General features: G+C 39.2%; 2 protein-coding genes across 2 annotated transcripts in view; one reads left to right on the top strand and one right to left on the bottom strand.

Moving 5' to 3' along the window:
• The first annotated feature begins 255 nt into the window (after positions 1-255).
• LOC127438514 (cortexin-1-like) lies at positions 256-23,271 on the top strand. The gene is made up of 2 exons (XM_051694156.1): positions 256-337; positions 17,522-23,271. The coding sequence occupies exon 2, from the start codon at positions 18,477-18,479 to the stop codon at positions 18,738-18,740; it is 264 nt and encodes an 87-aa protein (XP_051550116.1). The 5' UTR covers positions 256-337; positions 17,522-18,476; the 3' UTR covers positions 18,741-23,271.
• Positions 23,272-23,398: 127 nt separating this feature from the next.
• LOC127438492 (fibrillin-2-like) overlaps positions 23,399-26,209 on the bottom strand; it is a 93,016-nt gene continuing 90,205 nt past the window's right edge. The window contains exon 65 of the mRNA XM_051694123.1: positions 23,399-25,955. Within this exon, the coding sequence (XP_051550083.1) occupies positions 25,581-25,955 (375 nt within the window). The 3' untranslated portion in view covers positions 23,399-25,580. The remainder of the gene's footprint in view (positions 25,956-26,209) is intronic.

Here is a 26,209-nt window from a genome sequence, read left to right as displayed (position 1 = left end):
AAGATGCAATGTGAAGGTGAACACACGTTGACCTTTTGTGACAGCATGGCACAGTGGCGGTACCCAAGTATTCACCATGCAATATTTAAAACAAGTGTACATCTGCAATCCACTAACATGAATTCATCATAGTAATTCGATTATTTTTCTTCTCTGCTTTAATTGGTTGATTGTGGTTTGTGCGGGTCCTTTAAGAGCAGAGCGCGCGCCTGCGCGCGCCCACAGATATATACTGGTGTATGCAGCGGGAGCGCGCAGAGCTTAAACGCACCCAAGTTTCATGCGAGTGACAGTGAGGAGCGGATTCTCCATATATATCAAATAAAACACCACACAGGTGAGTTTTTACACTTTATATTTAATTTCACGAATATTAATACACATTTAAAGGTGTTTCAAATCTGTATGGACGTTTTGAACAACACAGAGATGAATAAATACGAAATACCACTGATTTTAAAGACAGTTTTTACTAAATATGAACTTTGCAATGAGAAAAACGTGAATTAGACTACTCCATTGTGTTAAAACTGAACATTAATTTCATCTTAAACTTATTCAAAATGTCTGGATGTTTTTGCATGAGAGTAATGGTAGTAATGAGTGTTCCAATCTTATGCAAAAGTACAGTTTTACACAAGGTACTATGGTAAAACCATGTTTTTTTTTTAGTGGTACCATGGTATTTTTTGGCATTTACTATCTAAATGACACATGAGTAAAGTTCATTATCATTTATGTCCATGCATGTTTAGTACCATGGTATATTTCAAAGTACCATGGGTTTTATTGGACTTAAAAAGCTTGGGGTACTATATAAACACAATGGGATAATCATTCAGCACCATAAAATACCATGGTATTACCATCTGATACCATCACTATACCATGGTGCCACCACAGTACTTTTTGTTAGGGTGTTTTGCAAAATATAAGGTAGGCTCTATAGTCCCATATATAAACATATATCTCATGCATATTTCATTAAATAATTTACTCTACCATATCATCATAATTTGCAGTAATAGCAATTATTGTAATGCACAAAATAATGATGTCAGGATTAACTCCCTTTTTGAGGTAATTCTTCATTTTCAGGGCATCTACATTGGTGATCATGCAGTTCATTAAATATTTACACCCTTTCTCACACAATCGACATTATAAATTTAATTCAGATATCAGTGCATTGAGGTTTATTGAGAGAATCAATATAATATGAAATTTAAACCACCTTGTTAGTGATATGTAGCTCTACAGCAAACCTGAAGAATTGAATGATTTACATGAATTATATATGGCAAGTCTGATAAAATAATTCTTAAACTGCAGTTATGAACCTATATTGAAAGAAGACTATTAGATATAGTTGATACAATGGAGATATTGTGGTACAGAGCAGACATTTATATCTCATTCTGAGCTGTGTTGCATATCCATATTTCAGATGTTGAAAAGCATGCTGCAAAGTTTAGCATTATTAATCTTAGTCAGCAAGTATGTGACAGAAACAATTCATGAGGTTTCCACTTTTCAGTAAAAAAAAATACAAGATTCAGTCACTGTTAATTAGAGCATTAGTTAGCATTAATTAGCAACCCTGTAATAATTAGCATCTTTAGGCCTGATCAAAATGGCAACACAAATTTAATTACATTTGAATTTTAGAACAGCATCATTTTTTTCTTCTTCCCATTTTCTCCCCAATTTGGCATGCCCAATTCCCAATGTGCTCTAAGTCCTCGTGGTGGCGTAGTGACTCGCCTCAATCCGGGTGGCGGAGGACGAATCTCAGTTGCCTCCACGCATCTCATCACGTGGCTTGTTGAGCGCGTTACCACGGAGACATAGCGCGTGTGGAGGCTTCACGCTATTCTCCGCGGCATCCACGCACAACTCACCTCGCGCCCCACCGAGAGCGAGAACCACATTATAGCGACCACGAGGAGGTTACCCCATGTGACTCTAACCTCTCTAGCAACCGGGCCAATTTGGTTGCTTAGGAGACCTGGCTGGAGTCACTCAGCACGCACTGGATTCGAACTCACGACTCCAGGTGTGGTAGTCAGCGTCTTTACTTGCTAAGCTACCCAGGCCCCCTGTTGTCGGCATCATTTTTTACGATTTGTCATTAGTTATGCACTTTTTCGTTAGTCAATGCACATATATTCACGTTTGTATTTCAGAATTACAGCTGGCAGTAGTTTAAAGGAAAAAAAAGCCAACACATATGGGCTTTCGATTTAATCCCAAGAAGTTTTATCGTCATTTATCACCACTGTAATATTTTAAAGGAACAGTTCAGCCACAAATGAAATTCTTGTTACCCGCATTTTGTTTCAAACCAGTATTATTATGTTTTTCTGTAGAACACAAAATGCCAATTTTTGAAATGCCAATTTAAAGTCGTAAAGCTCCGAAAAGCCAAAAAAGCACCATTAACTAGAGGTCGACCGATAGTGGATTTTACCGATATGATAACGTTAGGATATGGAAAAGGCCTATAATGGATTAATCGGCCGATAGTTTTTAAAATCGGTTCATAGAATGTTACAAAGTTTTCTTAGTCTTTCCGTACTCGTAAGGGCACAGACATAAAGGCTACAAGAGTCCAAAATTAATACAGTTCCATATGCAGTTTATTGTTCAACCAAATTAACCAGATAATTTAGATTTGGTGCATAACATTGGACTTTTAATTATAAACAAGCCCTAAACACACCAGGGACTCTTATTTTGAAATGACGGCGACTGGGCGTCATCCTATTTATTCACCAGTTGAAGGGTTTTGTATGTACATTTTAACCTGATGAGGTTTAATGAGGAATAAGGTTTATTATGAAGTTGGAGACACTTGTATGTGCTGATGGAGCACGTTTCCATATAGTCGCAATTTCACTGCATGCACTCGCTTTAATTTAAAACACTTGACTATCTAATCAGAATAACAAAATATGCATTGAAGTGAGATGAATATTGTCAATGATGAAAGATTTAGATATAGCAAATCCACACGTAATTAATTGTATTAAACTTTTAGAGGATGCTGTTGTACTGTAGAACTAAGCCGTTTTAAATGTAAAATCCTCCAGAGCTGGCCACAGAGGAATCATAAAAAAAATGCAAATATAGCCACAAGCGGCAGTCATCGGGGTCCAAGCACGTATGGCTAGGACATGGCCAGAATAATTAAATTGGACACAAGAGATCCTGTGGATGCTGTGTACACAGCTGTTTTTGTGTAAAATTTCTTTCAAAAGATTTATCACAGTTGCAAAATTAGAATTTTACTAGAATGACAATAGAAGATGATGATGAAGAAGAATAAGAATAGATTTTGGATTGCTGGACAGCAGCACATTACAAGAGCAAAATGCTAAGTCAACGGGACTTTCAAGGATTTTAGTCTTGGCGCCATATGTAGTGGACAAAATCTGTAATACATCCTTGATTTACCATGCATAAATGAGATTTTGGATTGCTGGACAATTAAACAGGAAAAACTGAACTTAAGAAAAACTTAAACAGATTTAAAAGGGCTCTTCATTGTTGGATAGCTGTTGCTATTTTTACTGGACAGATATCACATTACAAGAGCAATAACTCAATGTCAGAGGATTTCATGGAATTTCTTAGATGCTGCTCCATCTAGTGAACAAAATGGGTAATATATCCTTAATCTGTCAGTTACTTTGTTGAAATAATATTTTGAAAATAATATTTAAATTTGCTGTTGACAAGAGGAAATTGATTAAATGTAGCACATGTCCTCAGACTATCCTGGTGTGTATATGTTTTAAGTTTTGTCATGTTTGGACCTTGTGCACACAATAAAGGCATAGTAGTAGTTACAGTTCAAACCCAAATAATTAATTGACCTGTATCTTTGAAACAGTTGGACAAATCAAAAAGCTGAATTTTTTTTTTTTGTCAGGATGGTCCGTAGATGATACGTGCAAAATTTCGAGCAAATTGGACAAACGGCCTAGGAGGAGTTCGCAAAAGTAGTTTTTTCAGAAAATCCAAAATGGCGGAACATTTTAGAGGCGGAAATCAAATCGGAGATATACGTTTTGTTTGTCTTGACTCAAGGAATCAGTGGAAATAATTATGAATTGTGATTCTAGCCCATATAGATGAGAAGTTATAGGCAAAAATGCAAGATTGCTCATTATAGCACCACCTTGTGGTTGCTTTTTACCAAATTTGGTATACAGCATAATTTTGCTGACCTGTAAGTGCACAGTAAATTTTGGAACGATCGGATATTCACAACGCAAGTTACTAGCTGCTGAAATGTGATTGCTGCTGGCGGCCATATTTGTTGAGTTGTCAAATTGTTTTTGTAACGACATGTTAGCACATGACCTAAAGAAGATGCTTGCTAAATTTCAAACATTTTTACTCAAACGGTTGCGGAGTTATAAGGAATTTTAGCTGTAGCGCCCCCTATTTTGCGAAATTGGACGAAACTTTGCATGCATCCTCAAAATGTTGTGATATCATCTTTATTCCAAGCTTCGTAAAATTTAGGCTTTGCGTTCAGACTATGCGTCCTTTCAAGAGTTTTAACCATTCAAGAAAAAGTAGCCACGCTCACTTTGTACAATTTGTCATACTGTTACAACGGTGCATCGAAAGTTCCAACTTTTTTTGGTAATTATTGATATCAGGACTCCAGAGAACTTTTCTGCCCTGGTTTGGTTCGGATCGGGTGGACGGCCTAGGACCAGCTCGAGAAGTAGTTTTTTCAGCAGCTAAAAGTTGATTGGTCAATGGCGGCCATGTTTTTCAAGATATGCGACTGTCCTCATAGTCCTTGATGGCACCTTGGACAAAGACACTGCATGCAAAATTTCAAGTCGATTGAACCAACGACAATAGTTAAAGCCATTTTTATATTTTTTATTAGCGCCACCAAAAGGCAGAGGCATTAGGTGCTTGGACCCCTAATAAGAAAATCAGTACCTTCAGTGCTTGGACCCCTAACTATCAGCAACTATCGACATAGTTTTGCAGATAACTATAGTTCCAAAAAGCAACTATCGGCACGATTAATCTGTAAAACCGATATATTGGTCTACTTCTACCATTAAACATAGTCCATATGAATTGTGCAACATATTTCAATTGTTCTAAAGTCAAACGATAGCTTTGTGTGTGGAACAAACCAAAATGAAAAAAGTAATTAATCACAGGTAATTTTCGTCTTTGACGAAGCTCACGTCTATCCCGTGTTTGTGTCCAGAATAAAAAAAACATACTTTGTCAACAAAGCTTTTTATTAACAATCTCTTCAAAATTTTCTCTCAGAATTTAAAGTAATTGGAACCAGAGGTTTTATTAACCGGGTTTATTCGTTATTTGCCGAATTTTAAAACATTGTCGGAAATTCCAAAATCCGGTCCATCATTTTAACAGAATATAAAAAAACATTATTGACGTCAAAATGGCATCTCCTGTGTGTACCAATCGAACGTGATGTGCCATTTTTTAATTCTGGACGTGATCGTTGCAACCTTTGGCGAAGGTGAAGATTATCATTGTATTAGGTCAACCGATAGTGGATTTTGCCGATACCGATAACAGAGGGAAAAGCTGATAACCGATTAATCTGCCAATAGTTTTTAAAATTGATTAATGGAATGTCAGTTTTTTTTTCTTATTCTTTCTTTATTATGGCGGTTAAAGACAGAGTCAAAATTTATAAATTAATAAAATCGCAGATTTTTTTGTTCAACATAAATCCCAATAATCACCAGAAAAAATTAAGATTTGGTGTATAACGCCAGACTTTTAAGTATAAACAAGCACAAAACACACTGGTGACTCTTATTTTGAAATTACTAAATGATGATGAAAAAACTATCGGCAAATATCGAAAGATTTTTGCAGATAACCGATAGTTCCAAAAAGCAACCATCGGCACCGATTAATCTGAAAATCCGATATATCGGTCTACCTCTAATTATGACTTTTTCGGTCTGTTCCTCACACGAAACTTTTGTATGACGTCTGATGACTTGAAATATATCGCACAAGTCAAATGGACTACTTTAATCATACTTTTATGGTGTTTTTTGTCTTGGGTCACTTTGAATTGTCGTTGCATGGAAAAGAGCTGTGCAAAGACTCTTAAAGAATTCTCGTTTTTTATTCCAAGGGGGGAAAAAAAACATCATATGGTTTTGGAGCAACATAAGTACAGAAATTGGCTACAGTAAAGCTATTTTTTCCCCCTCTAAACTTGTTTAGTTTGCTTTGCTTTTAAATCATATTCCATGAGGAAAGAGGATGTGGAAAAAAGAGATCTTGGATATATTTCAAGTTTTAATCTTATCCTCTCCTTTGCCCCCCAGTGCTGCTGCCTCAGAGGAGATTTTCGTCTTTTTTAAAGCTTTTTTACTCTGTTGAAAGATAAATTTGAGCTTTTAGGGCAGTATCTGGATGCTGGCAAAGTGATTGTGTCTTTTTCCTGGAATCAGCATTTTCATTTCCATCTGCCGTAATTTAATAATCCATTCTTAATAACTGCTCTCTTGTACATCTGCGCTGGAATTTGCCATTATGAAGATTTGCCTTGAATTGCTTCATCTCCTCTGGTGTCTCCATCTTGCCCTCCCTACAGTGGTGCACTTTTCATCTCATATTTGCTTAGGTTTGACATGACACATCCTTCCCCAATGGGCAGCTGCTGTACAGCATTGAGTTTTGCCACATCACCCAGTGCCACCTTATGAGGGCTCAGTGAGGCGTTGAAAGTGCTGCACACTTTATTTTTAGTGTACGAGTCGTACTGACAACTTTTATGTTGCTTTTTTGTTTGCTTGACAGCCCCTTGGTAACTATTCTCTTTGATTGCTTGGAAAAGAGCTAGAGTTTTATGCAATATTTTGCCAAAAAAGTAATACAGGTTTGGAATGACATAAGGCTGAGTAGCCTAAATGATGACTGAATTGTAATTTTGGGGTTAACAAATTTTTTAAGCTGACTCAAACTGGTTGATGCTGTTTTTTTCTTGGTAAACCCCATTGGGGCACCTTGCCTGTCCTGACCGGCACCGTGCGAATGTGTCCGTTCATTCTGACACGTTGCTCTGCTGAGAACAACCCACTAAGGACCCGCACTGTCCGACTCACTCACTCACTTACTCGCTACCACTTGCCCAGTCCATCACTCCCTCATGACGCTTAATAATTCATGCTTTGATTTGGGACATGAATTAAAGACATCAGGAGGGCGGACAGATTTCCTCCATCGCCTCCGGGGGCGACTTCCAAGCTTCCAGGTTAGCGGTTACCTGTTTAGACTGATCAAGGACCAGCAGTCCTTCTAAAACCTAAACTCGAACCACTGTAACAGACCCCCACTACAACCCCCCCCCCCCCCCCCACACACACACACAATTGGTTATATCTACATGCTAAACAAAACAATACTAGTATTGTAACATATTTTTATTATTTTATTTACTAAAGTTGAAGTGTGTAATTACTTCTCCGCATATGACACCAAACAGAATCGCAAAAATAATGACTTCTACAAGCAGGTTTCCCGAACACTCCCCTGTCTGCCAATATTCAATGAAAGTGCCACCCCAAACTGGCGCCATGGTGGAGCTAATGTCATTGGTTTGCGAATGTTCGCACAATATGTTTGATTGAACGAACAGATAGTCCCGCCCCAAACTTATGTCATTAGTTGACTCAACGTCATTGGTTAGCAAATGGTCACATTGTATGTTTGAATGAACAGGTAGTCCCATCCAAAACTCGTGCCATCGGTTGAGTCAATGTCATTAGTTAGCGAATGGTTGCGTTGTATGTTTGTTTGAACGAACAGGTAGTCTCGCTCAAAACTCATGCCATTGATTCAGTCAATGTCAGTGGTTCGCGAATGGTTGCATTGTATGTTTGTTTAAACAAACATTCAATGCTGCGTGCTAATGATTGGAGCGTTTTTTAAGAGATGTACATACTTCACTGTCAAATGGAAATGTTTCTCATCTAGAAGAAACTAAACTGTAACAATATTTTTTCTTTTAAATTAGCAATTATTATGAATAGCAAGTCTGTTTTTTCTTGTTCTCTTTGCAGTTGAGAGGCCACTTTAGTTTCTTCTAGATGAGAGACATTTGCATTTGACAGTGAAGTCTGTATAGCTTTTAAAAAACGCTCCCATCAGCAGCACGCCATCTTTTTAGAGGGCCGCTGGGTTTCCCTGTCTGACAGATATTGGTGACATGGGCACTTAAGAGAAAATTGCACGTCAGTTTTTTACGAACAAGCAGCTGGGTCTGAAATATCTGTCTTAAGTACTGGCAATCAGAATCGTGCATTTCTGTGGCTATTGTGTTGAATTATGGTGATAATTCATGAATGATAAACAGGTTTTTAAAGGTGTAATTCACCCAATAAGGAAAATGATGTCATTTCAAAAACAATTGGTTCCAATTTTTCTTTTTTTACTAGAATCTTTGCCAGACATAAATAACCTTGTCTAGAAATACGGATTGTCCTCTTTGGACACACTTTGTGTTTTAGAGTAATGTAGAGATGTATGAGACTCGGAAAGCTAACATACAATTTATAAACTATTATGGCCCATTTTTCTTTGGCCGGCAAACCCTGTGCAGACCGTTCCTCAAACGTAGGATGGGCCAACAAGCCCGGCACTACAGTTAAACACCTGAGCAGACATATGGAAGGAGTGCATGAATAGAAAAGTAGCACTTATTTTCTCCTGTCATGGTATTTTTTCAGAGGTCAGCAGTTTGAAGGTGTCTCGCATGTCTCTCCACTCTTCACAACACGCTCACTCAGCAGATTCATGGGGTGAAATCTTTTCTAGTCTTGTCACGTCAAGGGGAAAATTTGGGAGATGATTGCACGGAACAAAACACGATCCAAAATAAGACCAAATTAAACAATTCTCAGTGTGCTCTCTGTATGGTATGCTTTGTTGGGTACAAGTATACCCATAAGAAAGAAAAATCACAATTGAGATCTCTTTAATATCTCATTTATTTCTCCAAGACGAGATCTAATTAATGTCTCAAACTGTGCTCTGATTGGCCAAGATACTAAAGTCTGCATTGTTAAACCAGAGATCTCAATATAAACTCAAATATTTCTCATCCAATTCTTTCCAACAAGACGTAATACGGCTGGGTATTGATACAGATTTCCCGATTCTATTCCGATTCACAAGCTTTCGGTTTGATTTGTATTCGATATCGATTCATATGGGTATTTTTCAGTTATAATGTTCCTTTTGCTTACATATGAAACAAATTCTCTCCCAGCTAATGCTGTTTACATTACGAAAATATAAATTGTACTAATTATATTTTATTAGTTTTTCATTATTTTGGATACATTTCGTATTTAAAAAAAATGAACAAATCCATGTATTCAATCAATAAATAAGATATTATATTTCATATATTATTTTTTGGTGAATGCTTATTGTTTAATTGCATAATTTTTTACTATTTACACATATTAACATTTATTTGTTGAATGTGCTAAAACCGGTACTGTCTCTTTAAAAAAAAAAAAAAAAACTGCTTTCTGTATTTTTATTTTATTTATTTATTTTCTCCCCTTTTCTCCCTAATTTGGAATGCCCAATTCCCAATCCCCGTGGTGGCGTAGAGACTCGCCTCAATCCGGGTGGCGGAGGACGAATCTCAGTTGCCTCCTCGTCTGAGACCGTCAATCCGCGCATCTTATCACGTGGCTTGTTGAGCGCGTTACCATGGAGACGTAGTGCATATTGAGGCTTCACACTATTCTCCGCGGCATCCACGCACAACTCACCACGCGCCCCACCGAGAGCAAGAACCACATTATAGTGACCACGAGGAGGTTACCCCATGTGACTCTACCCTCCCTAGCAACCGGGCCAATTTGGTTGCTTAGGAGACCTGGCTGGAGTCACTCAGCACGCCCTGGATTCAAACTCACGACTCCAGGGGTGGTAGTCAGCGTCAGTACTCATTTGTGCTATGCCTGATTAGAAATAAACATTTATTTTTTGTTGTTTTTGATATTCAACTGACTGTAGAGGACCAAAAGGGTATTAAAAGAGACATTCAATGGGTTGTATGGATGTCGTCTTTAGACATGCATTACACGTAACAACTTTTACTCTCGACACGCAGTGAAAGACAATCGCTGCTGAGTACTCCACCACTATACTACACAAACACTGTTGAGTGAAATGTAAACATTTACCAGCCAGTTGCCAAGTTTATACTATAGAGTAAAAGATCAATCTTGGGATTTAATAATTGAAATCGTGATCGTTCAAATGAAGATCGCGATACATCGGAAAATCAATATTTTTACCCACCCCAAGACATAACCAGTAGGATATAAAATTACAAATGAGATCTCTTTAACTTTTCAATTGTTTCTCCAAAACAGCCTTGAGATTACGTAGGTCAAATTTAGACTTTTTAAAATTCTGCTTCTCAGATGTTTCTCCTGATAAAAAGACCTCAGTAATAATCTCATGCGTCTACTCTAGTTTCAGAAGAGATCTCAACAATGTCTCAAACTCTTCCAAGATGAGGAATTCCAAGTATGCAATCAAAAGTCAGAGATCTCCAGATAAACACAAACATTTCTCATCAAATTCTTTACAACATGACGTTACCAATGAGAAAGAAAATCGCAACTGAGATCTCTTCAAGAAAGCCTTGAGATTCAGTGGAGATCAAATTGAGACTCGCTGAAAATCCTGCCTCTCAAATGTTTCTCCTGAGAAAAAGAACCCACTAATCTCACATGCGTCTTCTCTAGAGTTTCAGAAGAGATCTCAACAATGTCTCAAACTGTGCTCAGACTTGCCAAGAACCAAATTCTTCAGTCAAGAAAGTCATCTCAATTTGAAATCAAACATTTCTCATCAAATTCTTCCAATATGATCTGAGCTATGCTATCTACATTCATTTGTGTCATCAATTTATGTATTAATTGTTTTCTCTTTACATCTGAGAAACATCTGAGACAGAGTTGAAACAACCTTGGAGCAATACCATTTTCTTTCATCAACATGACATTTTAGGTTTGTCCTTAACTCCAGGTGACGTATTCGGCAATAGGCGCAAACCTGCCACTGTTGCCACATTGATATATTATTGATGAATGGTCACGCACAAACAGAAATATAATACAACATGAAAAATCAAAGATTGTCATCAATAACTGCTGTGATGGATGGCATCATCTCTCGGGCCAGCCGCCATCGCTGAAAATTTAACTAGGTTTATGCTTAAAACAAGAAAAAAACCATTTGCCAATGGGATAAGAGATAGATTCTGCTTCTCAAGTGAATTTACCTTCTTTTAAGGATGTTTAAATATTTATAATTGAAAACATGATGAAAATACTGATTAAGAAAATTATGTATAAAGTATATACATGCCTGGTTTTCCAGACTCATTTTATCTTGATAAACACCCAGTCGACAAGGGTTAACCAAATTCAAACCCATTTAGCCCTTGGCAAGAGTAAGGTTTGATGTTAACCACCTTCATTTGTCATTTGATTGTGGCATCTAATTAGTTTCAGAGGCCGTTCCTGGACAAATAATGACAAATTTAGGCATTTCGCCCATTGTGATTTTAGTGTGGTCAGTGAATAATAGGATTTTCGTGGTCATTTTCTTCGTGAACGTTGCCAGAGGCCGCAATGAAACAATACACTGGTGCTTCCTCAAGAGACCATCCCTCTAGGGACCTGTTAATGAAATGCTGATTGTTTTCCCAATTGCCCAGACAAGTGCTCTCTCATTGGCTGACCTAATGACAGTAAATGAGTGACTAAAGGGTCTGAGGTGGGTTGTGGATTTGTTGTGAATCATTAGAACGAGAGAAGACGACGAATACAAAATGAAAACATGAGTAAGCGTTAAGGAAGGGGGTGGAGAGGCAGAAGACTTTCCTTGCTGATTCATTCACAGTTCACTCGCACATATTTGTGTAACTACTGTAAGAGAAGTTGCCCTTTGTTTATTGTTTATTGACAGGTTTTTCTTTTTGTCAAAGATAACGAAGCCAAGACGAAAACGACTTATGGCGATAGTTTTACTTTTGACGAAAATATGACAAGAAAAAAAATAACACCAAAAACACCGTTTTTATTTATTTATTTAAAATAATCCAGTCATATTTGCTGTGTGAGCTGAACACATGTACAATAAACATTACTAACGTGTTAATAACCTCACTCAAATGAATCCTGTATATGAAACCGTAATCAGCTACTGAATATCCACAATATTAAACGTCATATTACAACTTATATCTGCACAGACAATGAAGCCAATGAACAGGTGAACTTGAACTAAGTTATGTGCTAGTCAGAATGCGCAACTAGCACTGTGAATGCGCTATACATAATGCAATATCCTAAACCGTCTAAACGTGAGCAATTCACAACTAAGTAGCTAATACTAGTATATACAGTTTTATTAAACAACACTTTACAGGGGGATGGGTAGCTCAGTGGTAAAAGACGCTGGCTACCACCCTTGGAGTTTGGGAGTTCGAATCCCAGGGCGTGCTGAGTGACTCCAGCCAGGTCTCCTAAGCAACCAAAGTGGCCCGGTTGCTAGGGTGGGTAGAGTCACATGGGGTAACCTCCTTGTGGTCGCTATAATGTGGTTCGTTCTCGGTGGGGTGTGTGGTGAGTTGAGTGTGGATGCCACGGTGGATGGCGTGAAGCCTCCACATGCGCTATGTCTCCGTGGCAACGTGCTCAACAAGCCATGTGATAAGATGCACGGGTTGACGATATCAGACGCGGAGGCAACTGGGATTCGCCCTCCGCCACCCGGATTGAGGCGAATCACTACGCCACCACGAGGACTTAGAAGCACATTGGGATTTGGGCAATAAAAAAAAATGAGACTGTTTGGTTTAATAAAAATCAACCCTGGGACACCTGAAACCTGGGCCATAAAACTGCACAAAGTTCATACAAAAACACCCAATTGTATATGATTTTGGTAGAATAGTGTTAAATATAATAGAATAAATTAGAATAGAATTTAAAGTTTATTTCCACATCATTTACGGGTGGAAATTATTGTAGGTACAGTAGGTACACCAATAATTTCTAATGGACAACAATAGCTTTTTGGTAGCAATGTTGGTTCCTCTGATTGTAAGAAAAACTCACGTCTGTTTTAATTTAAAGTCATTTTACAGCAAATGCATAAATATCGAGATATACGGTATGTTGAATGTCATCAAAAAGGTGAAAAATACTGAGATATAAAAAAACATTTTTAGCGGCATCTCTCAGCCCTAATTTCCATTATAATGTGCTGATGAATGATTGGTTGATGGATGTTGTTGTAGTTTTGAGAGATGGATGAAGTCATAAACTGAGCTGAAGTTACAGTTGTTTGCGGTCATTTGCATGGAGACTGTGGCCACACACTGGAACAATCTGACAGGTGATTCGTTAAAGGTTTTTCCCCCGAGTACGTTCACTCATACTGAACAGTGAATAGAGATGTTGTTTTTTTTATAAGGTTGGCACTCGATGCTGTTAGCTCATGGAAGTGTAAATGTTTTCCATTGCAGCTTACATTGAGTCTTTTTTTGTGCACATCCACTGAAAACAAAATGTTGTTTACAGAACGAAAGTGGCAGAGCTATTTCTAACTCTTAGGTCATTAGGTTATTATGTATGGGATAATGTACAGTCAGCCGGTTGTTATCGTACAATAAACGCAGACAGAGTGATCAGGTCTTGTATCACCCTGAAGGGGTTTATTTTGCGATAACAACTGGCTGACTGTACATTATCCCACTTATTACACAGCTGCTAACCAAATAAATAAATGACCATCTGACTCCTCATTATTCAGCCTATTACAAGACTACTTGCCAAATAAACAAATAAATGGACATGAATATGTGGACTGATACGTGGACTGATATCTGATACGTGGACCCACGAGTCCTGGAAAACCTGGAATTTTGCAACGCAATTTTCCAGTAATGAAAAAGTCCTGGAAATTGAGAAATACCTAACTGTCCTGGAAAATAATTATTTGTCCTGGAAAATATTTTAGTATAATAAAACTGGTTAACTTTGTCGCTAACAAGGTTTTTGATACATGTACAAAAACATGGTAACGATCAGGATTCGGAATAGGTGTCAAATACACACATTTGTATGGGAGCCTGGGTATCTCAGCGAGTATTGACGCTGACTATCTCCCCTGGAGTTTCGAGTTTGAATCCAGGGTGTGCTGAGTGACTCCAGCCAGGTCTCCTAAGCAACCAAATTGGCCCAGTTGCTAGGGATGGTAGAGTCACATGGGGTAACCTCCTCGTGGTCGCAATTAGCGGTTCTGGCTCTCAATGGGGCGCGTGGTAAGTTGTGTGTAGATCGTGGAGAGTAGTATGAGCCTCCACATGCTGTGAGTCTCCGCGGTGTCATGCTCAACGAGCCACAAGATAAGATGCACAGATTGACGTCTCAGAAGTGGAGGCAACTGAGACTTGTCCTCCACCACCCGGATTGAGGTGAGTAACCGTGCGTGTGGAGGCTCATGCTATTCTCCGCGGCATCCACGCACAACGTGCCCCACCGAGAGCGAGAACCACATTATAGCGACCACCCTATTCACCCTAGCAACCGGGCGAATTGGTTGCTTAGGAAGCCTGACTGGAGTCACTCAGCACGCCCTGGATTCGAATTTGCGACTCCAGGATTGGTAGTCAGCGTCTTTACTTGCTGAGCTACCCAGGCCCCCGACCTGTGATATTTTGAAGTCCTGCAGTGATGCCATCTTCCATGTGATGTAGACTGAGTCTGATGCTCTTCTGTCCAGCTGACTTAAAACAAATGCTAATTTAGAATTAAAACCTTCAACAAACAATGTTAAAATATCTCCAAGTATTTAAATGTACTTTGCATAGAAACTCAGTTTAAATTCTAAGCTTTTGGAAATCAATCTTAAGGAAGGCCTAATTGATTAGACTAAGTCGCCTTGATGAAGTGGCTACGACTAGCACTGGCAGCAAACAGTACAGGACAAAGAGTGATCACTTGCGCACTGTGCTCTAGATAGTTTGTCAGTGTCCGCGAGGCGTAGTGTCGTCTGGCTCTTTCTCAGCCGCACCACACACATCTTCAGATCTTATTGTCATCCATCATAACGCTAAGCCCCATCCATTCAGCACCAGCATCCATCTTTCCACTTGTCTTCCTCCAATCACTTTAATTGCGTTGTGCTGTTCACAAGTTTAAGATAATCGGCTGCTGACATTTCGTACTCTGTGATCCCAGACGAGCGAGATGCAAAAAAAGTGACTAATATTATTCACGAAAAGTTCCCTGAAGCAGTGGGCTAATGATTCAGTAAAACGGCACGCTGGTAAATACAGACCATATTTACAACATCCTGTACTGCTGGTTGTCATCATCGTCTGAACTTCATTACGCAGAATGTCAGGGTAATTATGAGAGCTTTGTTTGGATTTGTCAAAGCATTATTTAAAGGTATGAGATGATGCAAATCTAAACGGATGTGAAAGCTGTGGTTTTATAAAATAGTTCAATTTTGTCTGTTTAATGAATACTTTAGGGATGCACTGACATTTCAGTCAAGGACGTTAAAACTATATTTACATTTTCTGTTGCCTTTGGCAAACTTGCAATGCTAGTGTGTTGTGGGTGGTTGACGGTGTTTCTATGTGGTTGCTTATGTGTTCATAGTGGTTTTTGTTTTAGTATGTGGCTAGGGTGTTCTGGGTGGTTGCTTGGTGGTTCCATACTGGTCCACAAATAGCCAACCCCGATGGTTACCTTCGTATAAAGTGAAAACTCTGACTTGTGCATAATTAACAGATATACCTAACACCTAAATAAACAGATTTGAGAAGTATTTACAGTTGTCGTTTTATTTAAATAATATTTTCAAACCATATGAATCCTTGATGATATTATTAGGCACCCCAGTTGAAGGATGAACAAAGTTTTTCACTTTTTTTGGGGGGGGGGGGATTTTTCCCCTTTTTTCTCCCAATTTGGAATGCCCAATTCCTAATGCACTCTAAGTCCTCGTGGTCACATAGGGACTTGCCTCAGTCCGGGTGGCGGAGGACGAATCCCAGTTGCCTCTGCGTCTGAGACAGTCAACCCGCACATCTTATCACGTGGCTTGTTGAGCGCGTTGCCACGGAGACATAGCGCATGTGGAGGCTTCACGCCATCCACCGCGGCAACCACACTCAATTCACCATGCACCCCACCGAGAACAAACCACATTATAGCGACCACGAGGAGGTTACCCCATGTGGCTCTACCCTCCCTAGCAACCGGGCCAATTTGGTTGCTTAGGAGACCTGGCTGGAGTCACTCAGCATGCCCTGGGATTTGAACTAGCGAACTAGCGAACTCCAGGGGTGGTAGCCAGCGTATTTTACCACTGAGCTACCCAGGCCCCGTGTAATCACTTTTTAAAATATATATATTATTCGTATTTATATTTGTATCATTTTAGTAGGGAATCGAATTGGATTTCGCTTCCAATTAATTTGTGTATATTTTAGTTTTAATGTCCATTTTACTAAGATATGAAAGCAATTTGATGATTATCAATACCAATTTTGATACAACAACAAAAAACTAACATTATAATTATTCAAGACAATAAAAGGTCAGTAATAAAGTAAGAACAAAGAAACAAATTACAAGCAATAGAACAAAGATACAAATTAAGAAAACAATGCTTGAAGTTTTTGAGCAAGCATTCGGAAATATAAGGTCACGAAACGTAACATATTTCTACTTAAACTACTAACTGGTCTTTATATTTATTTGATTAATATTAACGACATACTAGACAGCCGCATATCGATCAGGCTACATTTACACTTTAAGTCGGATATTTTGATACAAATCTGCACATTAATACCTCACCAATACGGGCGTTTTCCTCAAAATTTGAAGTGTATTTTACCGTTTAGATGAGTATCCATATCTGTCAGTCAAATGGCGCGTGGTTACCAAAATGTCGGAATAAAAAGTGATCATTCATTATTTGTGTAGTTTCTCTCTACTCTCTTCTCTTTTTTACGGGTTAACGAGCTCAACCAGTGGTTGTGTTGCAATCAACTGGTCAATCGTAATCTAAAGATCACCCCTGAGCAGTACTATATCGATCTTTTGATTTTAAGATTTAAATTATCGATATCGGGATTGTTCAAATGAAGATCATTTTATAAGATACATTTTAGGCCCAGTGTGTCTGTATTTTTATGTTTAGGCCACAAGTTTTTGTTTTGATGCATCAACATGATAAAAGGACCATTTCAGTGAAATCCAAAGATGTGTTACTTCAAAGCAAAGAGATTTCTGAAAGGCATGTAATATCTTTTCAATGTAAGTATTCAGGTTCATTTTCATGGTAGTTCATGGTTATTTCAACAGTTCATGGTCATGACATTAACCCACATTAAATGATTAATAGGTGTGTTTTGTGTTTACAGGGTGACATCAACAAGATGCAACTGATGATCAGAGGCCAACAACATCTGCAGTGTTGCTTCAACAAGGCCTGAGGGTGTAATTTCTTTTGACTCAACACTGTCCACCTACATTTGATCCTGGCCCTGGACTCCACACTTTACTAGACATTAGACCCACTCAATCGATTGTACCAACCTAACAAGACGTATTCTCCAGACTCTGTTTGTGAAAACGCATACAGAGGCACGCAAGAAAGAAGAGGTCATCCCTGACTCATCAAACTAATGCACACCCACTGGAGCGACAGAAGCCCACTAATCAAACTATTGTTCTCGCCTCGACAACTGACTCATTTAACGCTTGCAGTGGCCTCTCAGATTCACATATTGATCTAGTGCCAGGCTGATCAGATTAGTGGTTCAATCTTCGTTTGTACACACGTTCTGCCACTTTCAGCACAAGCCCAAATTAGGAAATGTGCTGTTGGGTCAGTTTGTTGTAGTTCCCTTTGGCGTATAGCGCTATAAAGCACAGAGAACACCCCTAAGCCATATCCCATCTGGAACCAATTAGCCCCGATCCCTGCAGTGAAGAGCAAGCAGGAGAAAACGAGTGTGTGGCTTGAGTCCCCTGCACACGTTGTGTTTTTATTCGTTGTGGCAGACTGTTGTGTCATGTCGCATCTGACGCCACAGCGTTTGAGAGTCAGATTGGATTTGACAGGTTTAAAATAAACAGGCCTGTCATCTCAACCCCTCTAGGAGCAGAAAGGTCCTGGACGCATCCGGATTGCTCCACTTGTGTCATTCTGTGTCCAGATTCGTGTCTGTCACACAGTCGAGGGACAGGAGCACTCCCTGGGTTGACTTCGGCCACTTTTGTCCACTTTGAGGTTGCTGTCCCAATCTGGCCAACCTGTCCGTTCATCCCACCCTCCAGACAGCTTGCAAGTTCTGCCATCGCCCTCCTTGGAGGATGAGCGATGTGTCCACACTGGACTATGAGCTGCTCTCGCCGGGACCTTCCTTTTCAGGGGCCCCAAGCAGCCCATCACTTGGCGGAGATGCCGAGCAAAGGACGGCCTTCGCTTTTGTGGGTCTCCTGATGGTGTTTTTGATCTTTTTGTTGGTACGATGCTTCCGTATATTGCTGGACCCCTACAGCCGAATGCCTGCGTCCTCTTGGACTGACCACAAGGACGGGTTTGAGAGGGGCCAGTTCGATTATGCCCTGGTGTAGTCACAAATCCAAGGGACCCAAAGTCACCTCAATCCTCTGCCTTAGCCCAATCAGTGGGCCAACTCTAAGCTTGTTGATCAACTGGTACAGCGTGGCGCTAACAACGTCAAGGTCATGGGTTAAATTCCCAGGAAACACATACTGACAACATGTATACCTTGAATTCATCAAGTTGTGTATTATTCATAAATGAAGACTACTGGATGCTACTGTGACACCATGTCTGAATTAACAGGGTTGTCCATTTCCGATGCTGTAGCTATTTCCTCAGGGGCACAAAACCTTTGTCTAGAATATTGAAATAGATTAATTCAATTACAAACTCTATCTGGTCTAGACAAACATCTGGAACGAAATTATGTGGAGCATGGCGCCATGTACTGTAAAATTCAAGTTGCCCTACACAATATCTACTGTGAACTGTGACTATACTTCTCAATTTCTTGGAAAACCACTGTAGATATCTCATAATTACTGTAGATAACTGAGGACGATGTTACAAATCCAAGATTTAAACTCCCCTCTGGACCTTAATCAGGGTTATATGTCATCTTTAACATGACACAAATGCTGTACATTGTTCAATGGGTTGTGTTGTTATGCACCTTCATGTCAGTCATTTAGCCAAAAAAATTTTTTATTGAATGTGACAATTTACATAAGGGTGGTTTTACGAACGATTTACACAAATTTGTTCTATTAGTGTTGTCGCATTACATAAATTATGACATTGAATTGAATGTGACAATTTACTTAAGAATGGTTTTACGGGGGGGCCTGGGTAGCTCAGCCCTCAGTCGTGAGTTCGAATCCAGGGTGTGATGACTGACTCCAGCCATGTTTCCTACGCAACTAAATTGGCCCGGTTGCTAGGGAGGGCAGAGTCACATGGGGTAACCTCCTCATGGTTGCAATTAGTGGTTCTTACTCTCAATGGGGCGCGTGGTAATTGTGCTTGGATCGCGGAGAATAGCATGAGCTGTGAGTCTCCGCAGTGTCTTGCACAGTGAGCCACGTGATAAGATTGACGATCTCAGAAGCGGAGGCAACTGAGACTTGTCCTCCGCCACCCGGATTGAGGTGAGTAACCGCACCACCACGAGGACCTTTTACGAACTATTTACACACATTCGTTCTGTTAGTGTTGTCGTATTAAATTACGACATTGAATTGAATGTGACAATTTATGTAAGAATGGTTTTACGAACGATTTACAAAATTTGTTCTGTTAGTGTTGTCGAATTACATAAATTACCACTTTACATTGAATGTAACAGTTTTCATAAAAATGTTTTTACGATTGATTTATACATATTTGTTTTTGTGTGGTGCATTACATAAATTGTCGCATTGCATTTAATGTGACAATTTACGTACAAATGGCTTTACGAACGATTTACCAAATTCGTTCTGTTAATGTTGTCGCATTACATCAATTACCACATTGAATTGAATGTGACAATTTGTGTAAGAAGAGTTTTACGAATGATTTACTAAATTCGTTCTGTTAATGTTGTCGCATTACATAAATTACTGCATTGCATTGAATGTGACAGTTTTCATAAAAATGGTTTTACTATTGATTCACAGATTTGTTCTGTTAGTGTTGTCGCATTACATAAATTACCGTATTGATTTTAATGGGATAATTTTCGTACGAATGTTTTACGATTGATATACAGAGATTTGTTCCGTTTGTGTTGTCGCATTACATAAATTGCTGCATTGCATTAAATGTGACAATTTATGTTGAATTGAATGTGACAATTTGCGTAAGAAAGGTTTTATGAATGATTTACTAAATTCGCTTTGTTAGTGTTATCGCATTACATAAATTACCGCATTGCATTGAATGTGACAATTTTCATAAAAATGGTTTTACGATTGATTTACACAGATTTGTTCTGTTAGTGTTGTCGCATTACATAAATTACCGCATTACATTGCTGCGTTGAACTGAATGTGACAATTTATGTAAGTGGTTTTATGAGCGACTTACACAAATTTGTTCTGTTTGTGTTGTCACATTACATAAATTGTCTCATTGCATTAAATGTGACAATTTACATACAAATGGCTTTATGAACGATTTATACAAATTTGTCTGTTCGTGTAGTTGCATTACATAAGTTTCTGCATCAAATTGAATGTAACAATTTACGTAAGAATGGTTTTATGAACGGTTTACACAAATTCTTTTTGTTTGTGTTGTCGCATTGAATTGATGTGACAATTCACCTAAATTTCTTTTTGCTCGTGTTTCATAAATGAGGCCCAATGAACGGAGAGTATTTTCTGCCCATTTTCCACTGTAGATATCTCATAATTACTGTAGATAACTGTGGACGATGTTACAAATCCAAGATTTAAACTCCCCTCTGGACCTTAATCAGGGGTAGACGTCATCTTTAGCGTGACACAAATGGGGAACATTGTTCAATGGGTTGTGTTGTTATGCACCATGTCAGTCGTTTAGCCCAAATTTTTGAATTGAATGTGACAATTTACATAAGAGCGGTTTTACGAACGATTTACACAAATTCGTTCTGTTAGTGTTGTCGCATTACATAAATTACGACATTGAATTGACATTTTCCCCTTTCATTTGTGTCAAATTAAACATGCTATCACCGACTAAGGTCATTTTCTATTAGGCATGATTTTGAACAGAAATTATTTTACACCAAATATATCTTTAAGTATTCCTTCAGCATTGTTGGAAGTTTGTCAGATGTCCGACATTCTGCCTTCGACAGATACTTTGAAATTTGTGCTTTATATTTCAGAGGACATTCTGGATTTGTGCTCCCTAGGTTGTTTACAGAATCAAAAAACCCTTTAAGACTTTTAACTGAGTCGATTTAATGTTGTTTCTTTCCTGTCCTATGTCTCCTTTGACTATACTGTATGTACATAAGCCATATTTTCTTATCTCTTGAAAGTGTCCATGTTATTGGTTGTTTGCTAATCTGCAAAACTCTCTGAAACGGTTGTGAACGAATGAGATTTAGAAGCAACAGAAATGCTTTATTTTTGTAACCAGACTCAGTTTTGGAGTTCCCTTTCGCCCACATGTTGTACACTATATTGCCAAAAGTATTCGCTCACCCATCCAGATAATTGAATTCAGGTGTTCCAATCACTTCCATGGCCACAGGTGTATAAAATGAAGCACCTAGGCATGCAGACTGCTTCTACAAACATTTGTGAAAGAATGGGCCGCTCTCAGGAGCTCAGTGAATTCCAGCGTGGTACTGTGATAGGATGCCACCTGTGCAACAAGTCCAGTCGTGAAATTTCCTCGCTACTAAATATTCCACAGTCAACTGTCAGTGGTATTGTAACAAAGTGGAAGTGATTGGGAATGACAGCAACTCAGCCACGAAGTGGTAGGCCACGTAAAATGACAGAGCGGGGTCAGCGGATCCCGAGGCGCATAGTGCGCAGAGATCGCCAACTTTCTGCAGAGTCAGTCGCTACAGACCTCCAAAGTTCATGTGGCCTTCAGATTAGCTCAAGAACAGTGCGTAGAGAGCTTCATGGAATGGGTTTCCATGGCCGAGCAGCTGCATCCAAGCCATACATCACCAAGTGCAATGCAAAGCGTCGGATGCAGTGGTGTAAAGCACGCCGCCACTGGACTCTAGAGCAGTGGAGACGCGTTCTCTGGAGTGACAAATCACGCTTCTCCATCTGGCAATCTGATGGATGAGTCCGGGTTTGGCGGTTGCCAGGAGAACGGTACTTGTCTGACTGCATTGTGCCAACTGTGAAGTTTGGTGGAGGTGGGATTATGGTGTGGGGTTGTTTATCAGGAGCTGGGCTTGGCCCCTTAGTTCCAGTGAAAGGAACTCTGAATGCTTCAGCATACCAAGAGATTTTGGACAATTCCATGCTCCCAACTTTGTGGGAACAGTTTGGGGATGGTCCCTTCCTGTTCCAACATGACTGTGCACCAGTGCACAAACAAGGTCCATAAAGACATGGATGAGCGAGTTTGGTGTGGAAGAACTTGACTGGCCTGCACAGAGTCCTGACCTAAACCCGATAGAGCACCTTTGGGATGAATTAGAGCGAAGACTGCGAGCCAGGCCTTCTCGTCCAACATCAGTGTCTGACCTCACAAATGCGCTTCTGGAAGAATGGTCAAAAATTCCCATAAACACACTCCTAAACCTTGTGGAAAGCCTTCCCAGAAGAGTTGAAGCTGTTATAGCTGCAAAGGGTGGGCCGACGTCATATTAAACCCTATGGATTAAGAATGGGATGTCACTTAAGTTCATATGCGTCTAAAGGCAGATGAGCGAATACTTTTGGCAATATAGTGTAGCTCTCATTTCTTCTAATAGGACGGATGTACCCATAGTATTATGTGCCAAGAACATTGCACATTTTGAAAATGGAGGATTCTGCATTGCTTTGTGAGATTTGTAAGTAGACTGGATATTTTCCTAAATCATTTTTGTGAAGCTGGTGCAATCCCTTGAAATAAAATAAATTCACTAAAGATCTCCAATATCCTCAGTAGACAAAATGTACTGGAGCGCACGCCTTCCAGCTTCCCAAGATCAATAAGCCATTTCTACTTCAATACACTCGTTACATTTCCTAACGTGGGTAAAAATAGACTCTGCAGGCAAAGAATGGAAAGACAAAGGTTTAAAAATATAACCCATGTTGTTTTATTGCCAGTTATTTCTTACAGATGTTTACAAATATTGTGCAGATGACAGAGGAATGGATCCAATTGAAAATGGGATTTTTTGCAGTATAAAAACAATTCATTTGGAATTATTTGGTAAGAGTGTAAAGGGTGCTCCGTTATCCCCCGTCATGTATCTTTATGGCTCGTTTAAAAAAAATATTTCAGATTTCTCTATCAGATATTAATTGGAATTGACAGTTCAACGTTATCCTGACCACCCAAGTCCTCTTTCTTTGGTCTGAAGTTTGGATCTCAATATTACAGCTTGATGACAATAATTTCAAGTTTGCTGCTGATTTTTGAAATACAGTACAGTCACGCACATTCATTTGTTTATATGTAGTGGCATAAAAAAAAAAAAGATATGAACGTGTACAAAGTTCCCATGTTAGACAAATGGTTATGCATAAATATAGCTCAGACTGTTGTACAGTGCAGTTACCTTGATGTTCGAAAAGCAATTTTGTAATCTTAGCACCAAGTTACTCGTTAAAATCAAATGTCCTGAAGATTGAATTCAGGGCACTTGATGGTTGTCGGAATAAACAGTATTATTTTAACGATGCATTTAGATGCTTGAAGGACAACCTCATGTAAACAGTGGTGTCTGTCACATAGTGCTTTCAGTGACTGTTCATTAATTGTTCGTTCATTTTCTTCAGAGAAAAACAAAGTCAACAGCACTTAAAGGCTATTTATCGAACTCTTAAGTAAATATTAAGTTCGGCAGTCTTGATGCTCAAGAATACAAAACAAAAAAACCAACAAACAAAATCTACATTTCACTTTAAAATATACAATTTAATTTTTAACAAGCATTTTGATAATATTGTTTTTTTTTTTTTCAGCATTGAGACAGTACAAAAGACAATCACACATACAAAATAAAAAATAAAATAAAACAAGACCTTTAAAAATGTCACGTTTGCAATCCACGAATCAAGCATTTTCGTAGTACAGCGTAAGTTGGAATTTTAGCACCTTGTTTTTCCAGAATACTGCGGAAAAATATGAGGGTTGGTTGTAGTTCCCACACTGAGGTTGAACATTTCTATTTGTGTGTCCACGTCTGGAGTGTATTTTGAACGATGTCTTGCCAAGCAATCCTTGTGTACCATTGAGACAGCATGACTCCAGCTGCAATGGTTTACCCATCAGGCCTACCATTCCTCATATGCATGTGCTGTTTGCAAAGTATGCCTTTGTCAAATATGAAGCACTCTCAGCAAACAAGTATGGAGAAGAAACTCAGACGTAGCAAAATCACAGATGTGAATGCAACGTATTTTTGTTTGTGCTAGATTGCATGCATATTCGAAAACCCTTTGGACTTTAGTCGCCATTTCCCTGATTAAATATGCTGCGTATTCAGTATTCGTAGCAGGTTCGGTGAAAATTTTAAGCGTTTAGCGCCACTCCTCTCCGAAATACTGTGTGTATAATTGTGTCCTTGTGTATGTGTGTAAAATGAGGTAACACAAAGTGGCAGCTCATGATAACACTCCAGAAAGCCCCAGAAATCTTGTGACATGTTTGCACTTCAAGAATCATATGGTATGCTGTCTCCTCAAGAAGTTTTCAAATGCTTAACTCTCGTTAAAACCTGAAAAAATTTGGTAGTTGCTGCAGTCCTTTGTGTGACGATTTCTTCAAAAACAGTACAATACTTGACGAACGACACTAAATACTGAATGGAATACCCTTTGGCCCCAGCACAAGTTACAACAAGGTGAGTGAAAATGCATAATTTGTATGTTTCTTGAATGTTTTTATGTGCACTTAAGACTGAAACGTTACATTATTTCATGATAATTTTGACAGTTTACAACTGTAGTAACCATATTAAAACTTAATCGCCCTTTCGACAAATACTTGATTGTCCCTCCATAAAAAGCGGGTGCTAATGGATAATGCTAGTGCTAATGCATGCCTGTCGGTTTAAGGTGTTGTTTCTACGTATTCCACCAAACCTGGCTGCAGTTTGCTTCAGTATAACAATGTAATAAGTGGTGTTTGGTGTAAAAGGGCATCAAATAAAAACCCCCCAAAAAGAAAAATTCAGTTAAATGGACAGTCTCTCAGAGCTAATGCCCTATGTAAGGGCCTGGGGTCAAGGGTTTCGATTTCAGGCAGTCTCAGTGCAGGTGGATGTGCAGCTTTATGCGCAGTGCGTCACCAATTTCGCCCAGAAGGTAATCGCTGTCGTGTTGGTCCTCTAGTTGCTGAAGTTTGCGCGGACCAAACAAAGGTAAGCTGGCGATTTCCAGGCGGTACAAGCCTGGGCCTGGTGGCTTACGACCCAACCGCAGAACGCTCTTCCCGTCACGGCGCTCCAGCAGACGAAAGTGTTCGGCTTGGTTGCCGTGTGTTATGACGTACCGCACATGGTGCTCAAGGGGTTCCAGTGCAGGAAGCAGCTCCAGCAGGGGTTCCTTGTTCTGCAGCTGTGCCAGGCTCAGGTTCATCGGGATGGAGGTCTGAACATCCATGCTAGCCATGCTCACCGTCTCCTAAAAGGTATGGAACAGTTGGAAGAATCAGAAAAGGCTTGCTATGCAAATAAACTAAAAATTTGCTTACATTTTATGCGCTAAGGAAGGGAAGGTTTTATAGAGATTTGCATTAGTTTATTCGCAAAACAATGATGTGTTTTGACCATTCGTGCACATGTCATGAGTGTGTTATAGCTTGATGTGACTGGCCCAACGAAAGCTCAGACCTTGGCACACAATTTCTGAACATAGCTGTTGACATTCTGAAGTGA

Source organism: Myxocyprinus asiaticus, chromosome 49 (genome assembly GCF_019703515.2).
Source record: "Myxocyprinus asiaticus isolate MX2 ecotype Aquarium Trade chromosome 49, UBuf_Myxa_2, whole genome shotgun sequence".
NCBI classification, from domain to species: domain Eukaryota; kingdom Metazoa; phylum Chordata; class Actinopteri; order Cypriniformes; family Catostomidae; genus Myxocyprinus; species Myxocyprinus asiaticus.
The sequence above is the reverse complement of the archived record's forward strand: the minus strand, read 5'-3'. Positions and strand labels throughout refer to the sequence as shown.